The sequence below is a fragment of the Gekko japonicus genome, unplaced genomic scaffold (genome assembly GCF_001447785.1).
Source record: "Gekko japonicus isolate JY-2015 unplaced genomic scaffold, Gekko_japonicus_V1.1 scaffold4010, whole genome shotgun sequence".
In the NCBI taxonomy this organism is placed as follows: Eukaryota; Metazoa; Chordata; class Lepidosauria; order Squamata; family Gekkonidae; genus Gekko; species Gekko japonicus.
Window position 1 is genome coordinate 77,608 of NW_015165948.1, and position 6,307 is coordinate 83,914.

General features: G+C 54.4%; 1 protein-coding gene across 1 annotated transcript; it reads right to left on the reverse strand.

The window, feature by feature from the left end:
* Positions 1–1,556: 1,556 nt before the first annotated feature.
* On the reverse strand, positions 1,557–2,159 carry RPP25 (ribonuclease P/MRP 25kDa subunit). The gene has a single exon (XM_015411454.1). The coding sequence runs from the start codon at positions 2,157–2,159 to the stop codon at positions 1,557–1,559; it is 603 nt and encodes a 200-aa protein (XP_015266940.1).
* Positions 2,160–6,307: the final 4,148 nt, after the last annotated feature.

The window sequence follows — 6,307 nt, forward strand, 5'->3', positions numbered from 1 at the left end:
CTCCCTCCCTCCCTCCCTCCCTCCATCCCTCTCTCTCTCCCCTTTATTTCCAGCCATTCTTTTATTTATTGACGGCTTTCCGTATTTGATTGGGAACCACCTGATCCTGAATTGGGAGAGGCAGGATACACATATTTCAACTAAACAAACATATAAATAATATCACAGGAGGAGACACGAAATATCTCTCTCCTCTTCCTCTCTCCCATGCATCATTTTATTAACGTCTGTCATTCCTCCCTCTGAGCTGTCTCAACACAGAAGGTAACTGATGCAGTTCACTGGGGGGGGGGACACCCCCACTTTGAACACATGATGTGCTAACAGTGAGCCGGACCGAGACACACACTGAACATTGTTGCCTTATGTAGCTCAGCCCTAGTGTGCATCTAAGGCTCTCGTGTGCTCGGCTAGGCGCAATTGTGAAATAATTAAACATGAAATGTCCACACGAGCTGTCCTTGACAAAGCCAGACAGTTTTCTGGGTCTTCCTCAGCCAAACACATATTCAGCCCCAGTTCGTCCCTGCCTGCGCCAGCTATGCAGGATCAGGCCGATGGTCTATCTAGAACCAGCATCGTGTTTCCCAAAGTGCCCCAGCTGAACCCACAATCAGGGGACGCAGAGGCCGAAGCGTCTCCCTGGCGTCGCCACCCCCCGTAGCTGCTTTCACAGATACACTGCCTCTGACCGCAGAGGTTCTATCGACCCACCAAGATAGTATCAGGGATCTTTCGTTAACTGATAGAGGGAACATTGGCTCTCAAAAACTTATCTCCCTCCAGTTCTTGTTGGTCTCTAGGGTGCTACTGAACTCCAATCTGGCTATTGATCCACCGCGGCTCAAAATGACGGACGGACCTCCCTGCCATTAATCGGTCACATCTCCTTGTCAAGAACTCTCTCACCTATGGCAGTCCCCCAAGCCAATTATGCATCCCCCACCCTCACTTTGCAGTGTCCTTTGCCTCGACTGTTATTTTTTTAAGATTGTATGTTCCTCAAGGCAGGGATCTGAGCTCTTGCTCGCCTTCAAGCGTCAGTGGCCCTCGAGCAATCCGTTAACAAGCACAAATGTCGCCTTCGACAGAAGGCATAACCCTGTCTTGCTGGAACGGTTCACCGTGTGGCACTGCGCTACCCCCCTGGCCCTTTGACAGCCACATCCCACGCCACATAGAAACAAAACAGAACCCTCCTTGGTGTGACCAGGTGCAGATCGAACTGTCTCTCTGTCTCTCTCTCCTTATACAGCATCACGGCCTGTCTAAATGGGCCTCCCCTCACTCATTTGATGCAGGAAGCAGACTCCTAACAACCAGCCAGTGGACTGGCTAGAAAAGGAAGAATTCTCCCCCCCCCCGCAGCTAAGTTTTCTTTCTCTTTGCACATCGCCCAAGACCATTAACACAGAAGGGTCTGGCTCCGTTGCCCCTTTATTCATTAGCAAGCCGCTACAAAGTCTGGAGGCCACGGATTTGGTACAGATAGGATTGTCCCCGCCGCGTGAGCGACCTATGGCTTGGATTTGCTTCCTCCCGGCTGTACGTCCACGTCAACAACCCGCCACGGTCCCCAGGTCCTCCTGAAGATCCTGTACCTGTAAAGGTGGCTTCTTAGCAGTCTGCTCCTCTCCTTCTTCGTGGGGGGGCGATGCCAACCTTCTCTTGACCCCCTTCGGGGAAGAGCCAGACCTCTCCTCACGCATCTCCTCCTCTGTCCACAGTCCCCCCAGGGGATCCGGGGGTTGGTAGCCCATCTGGTTGGGGTCCAGCGGGTCCTTGGAGAGGAGGATGCAGATGGAGGGCACGTTCTTGTGGACGGTGAGATGTTCGGCGGGGGCCCCCTCGGGCTGGGGGTCCCGGCTCTCCCAGACTTCCCGGACGGTCTTGTACTGCACCTTGGTGACCTGGTATAGCCCACCCAGCTTCCTCTTCATGATCTCCACGCAGGTGACCGTTTTGGTGACCGCCCGGCCGCAGCCGCTGAAGACGATGCGCCGAGTGGCCTCCTGCCCCATCCGGGCCATGGCGAAGCCCATGAGGTTCCGGATCTTGCTGCCTTCCTTCACCTTCATCTCCACCACGTCGGCGGGCAAGTCGGAGAAGGGCAAGGGGCTCTCCTCCTCGGAGGTCTTCACCTTCCTGAAGTTCTCCATCCTGGACTGGGAGGCGGCGGGGAGTCCCGGGGCCGGCTCCGTCCCCTGGGAAGTCGTCTCCCGGGGCCAGGGGGTGGCGGACGAGGAGCCCACCGGCTCGAAGTCTCCTGGGTGCATGTCAGGGGCCGGCTTCAGAGATCAGGCTGGGGTCTCCATGCGCCAAGTGAAAAGTCGCCCGGCTGGCAGTTTCCGAGGAAAGGCTGGATTCTCTCGTTTGAACGCAGAGCCCGGCTTGGCAGTGCCAGCTTAACCCGCCGGTGTGCCCCCCCCCGCCTGCGCTTCATGCTGGGCTTTCTCAGCAGCCCCCCGAGAGTCCTCTCGAGCGCTGGGAGGTGGGGGTCATTAGCCGGCCCTCCCCCTCCCTCCTCCTCCTCCCCCCTTTCCTCTTCCCTGCCCGGTCCGGCTTCTCCATAGCAGATCACGACAGATCAGAGCATCCACTCCCGCCGGGCTGACTTTTCTCTCCGTCCAAAGGAGCGGCTGCGGGGACGGCGCTCCTCTCCGGCTCTGTCTCGCCGCGGTTGCTGCTGCTGCTGCTGCTGCTGCTGCCGCCGCCTCCACCGCCGGCCGCGTCTCCCCCCACCCGGGCTTCTCGTGGGCGACGGATCCGGCCCGCTCAAGGACGGCGTGGCGCTCGGAAGCGCTGGTGTCAGCAAAGTGAGGGCAAAGCTGCTCCTGCTGCGGATGCCGACGCCTCTCCCCGCCTCCCACCCCGGGCTGGGCTGGGCTGGGCGGGAGCTCCCGGCGGGGAGGGGAGGGGAGGGGAGGGCGCCGAGGGACACTTCCAGGCGAAACCCGCCGGGAAGGAACGGGGAGGGAGAGGAACGGGGAGGCTGGGTCGCCGGCGTCGCTTCCTTCCTCTCCGAGGGGCGGCTCAGGTAGGGTTAGCCAGGCTGTAGGAGCACCAGACCCAGAGCCTGCAGCCGTTGGGACTGGAGACGGGGGTTGCCAACTTTTTATCTAGCTCCCGCTCCTCTGCAACTCCCTTTGCAGATGCAGTAACGGGTTAGTCTGGAACAGCTGCCAGGTTCGCCCCCGGCTATAGGAGCACCGGACCCAGAACCTGCAACCGCTGGGACTGGAGATTGCCAGTTTTTTCTCTAGCTTCTGCTCCTCTGCAACGTCCTTTGCAAATGCAGTAACGGGTGAGTCTGGAACAGCTGCCAGGTTCGCCCCCCGGCTATAGGAGCACCGGACCCAGAACCTGCAACTGCTGGGACTGGAGACTGAGGTTGCCAGCTTTTTCTCTAGCTCCTGCTTTTTTGCAAATTCCTTTGCAGATACAGTAACGGGTTAGTCTGGAGCAGCTGCCGGGCTTGCCCTGGCTATAGGAGCAGCAGACCCAGAGCCTGGAATGGTTGAGACTGGAGACGGGTTGCCAACTTTTTATCTAGCTCCTGCTCTTGTGCAAATTCCTTTGCAGATGCCGAAATGGGCTAGACTGGAGCAGCTTCCAGGCTTGCCCCAGCTTTAGGAGCACCAGACCCAGAGCTCAGAGTGGTTGCCACGGGAGACTTGGGTTGCCAACTTTTTATCTACCTCCTGTGCCTGTGCAGCTTCCTTTGTAGATTCAATAATAATTAGTCTGAAGCAGCTGCCAGCTCTCCCTGGCTATGACAGCACTAGATCTAGAGCCTGCAATGGCTGGGACTGGAGACTTGGGTGGCCAACTTTTTCTCTAGTGCCTACTCCTGTGCAGCTTCCTTTTCAGATACAGAAATGGACTAGTCTGGAGCAGCTGCCAGGCTCGCCTATGCTGTAAAAGCACCAGACTTAGAGCCTGAAATGATTGAGACTGAAGATGAGTTGCCAACTTTTTATCTAGTTTGTGCTCCAGTGCAACTTCCTTTTCAGATTCACTAATGGGTTTGTCTGAGAAACTGCCAGTTTGCCCTGGCTGTAAAAGCACTAGACCCAGAACCTGCAACGGCTGCAACAGTGGACTTGGGTTGCCAACTTTTTATCTAGCTCCTGCTCCTATACACTCAAATACAGCTTCCTTTGTGGATTTGATTAGCGTTCCTCTGAAGCAACTGCCAGCTCCCCCTGGCTACAAAAGCACCACAGAGCCTGAAATGATTGAGACTGAATATGGGTTGCCAACTTTTTATCTAGCTTATGCTCCTGTGCAGCTTCCTTCCCAGATTCAGTTATGGGCTCATCTGGAGCAACTGCCTGCCCCCCCCCAGCTGCACAAGCACCGGACCAGAGCCTGCAAGGCTTGCAACAGGAGACATGGGTTGCCAACTTTTCGACTGGCTCCTTTAGTTGTAGCTTTTGTGCACTGAAAAGCTGGTTTCTGCAGGTCAGGCAAATGAAGCCACTTCTCAGGCTTTGGGTGGGGACCAGGAAGTTGGCAGCCGCTCTCTCACAGGGGGATAAGGAAGGACGAAGAAAAACAAGGGGACTTGGGGGGGGACACTCGGATTTGCTTCTGCATCGTATGCAAAATGGTTATAGAATATCATCTGCCGCTCGGTAACACTACACGTCAAAAGCACAGGGGGAGATTAATTATATCAATTATACTAAAATCATTATATATATTATATAAAAATCAATTATATAAATGTATGAAATGCCTGCATGTAGTGCTGTGGGGGGGGTGCATGTCGGGGAGGGGCTGTGGCTCAGTGGAAGAGCCTCTGCTTGGCATGCAGAAGGTCCTAGGTTCAATCCCCGGCATCGCCAGTTAAAAGGACCAGGTAGGGGGTGATGCAAACATGAAATCAGGGGTGGCCAAACTGTGGCTCGGGAACCACACGCGGCTCTTTCACACATATTGTGCGGCTCCTGGCAGGGCAGCTGGGGAAGTGAAGTGGAGTGGAGGCATGTCCCCTCCCCCGAATCGGTCTTCCCTTCCCCAGGCGGTTCTCCCCAGCCTACAAATATCATTGAACAAATAAACATCATTATCAACAGGGGTCATTTCGTAGAAAAAGAGGTGCAGGAGCTCATTAGCATAACTCATTTGTGTAACTTATTTGCATATGCCACACCCCCTGACATCACCGGAAGTGTGTCGGAAGGCAACACCCACCACTCAGGCTCCACTGGACTGTTTTGGATGGCTAGCTATGGGAGGGAGGGGGAACGAGCAGATCTGTCCTCACAGAAGAGGGAGAGCTTGTACCTGAATAAAACTTGGCCTTAAAGGTGCCACTGGACTATTTTGGACCTGGGGACCTGGGGGGGGGGTGCCACTGCAGCTCCCCTGGCTGCTTCTTGCTCTGACTGAGGGCTGCTGGGAGCAGGGGGTGGGGCTTGTTGCATGTGCCCGCCCCCTGGGCTCTTTACTGCCGGAGCTCCACACCTGTGCGCTCCTGCAGGAAATGACCCCTGATGATTATCAATATTTTTATCCGTTTTGTTTTTATTTTTGGCAGTCTCATTTAATGTTAATAAAAAAGCAAATCTGCATATTTTTCAATAAAAAACATACATGCAATATTTGTTCACGTCATGCAGCTCTCAGACACCTGACATTTATTCTATGTGGCTCTTCTGTTAAGCAAGTTTGGGCACTCCTGCATAAAATCCAAAGGAGACTGAGCCTGGGAAGGGCAGCCATGAGGGAGTTAGAAAAAAATCCTTATGTTTTAGGATGTGTTGCTGGTGACCAAGATCGCAATAATTCGTATCTCAGTATACCCCATCACTACGTATCAGTGTGAAAGTCGGACAATGAAGAAAGCGGAGTGCAAGAACTTGGATGACTTTGCAATGTGGTGTCGGGGGAGAGTTTTGCGGATACTGTGTAGACCACCAAAAAGACAAATAGCTGGGTTCCAGATCAGATCGAGCCTGAACTCTCCCTAGAAGCTAAAAGGAAGACCCAACAGGAGATGGATTTGACTCCATCAAGGAAGCCACGGCCATCTGTTTTCAAGACCTGAGCGAGGCCGCTAAGCCATAGCACATTTCGGAGGTCATGAATTCACAGAGTCACCGTAAGTCGGAAGCAACTTGACGGAACTTTCCAGCACCACAGCTCTTTTGCCATTTCAACGAGCCCGTGAAACAGAGCTCTTCTAAAGAGCAACTTTGATGTGATCCTAAGAACCTTTTCCTGGGAGTAAGACCTGAGCAGACTGCAGTGGCTCAGTGATTAAGACACTGAACTGCAGGCTGGAAGGTCGGTAGTTTGG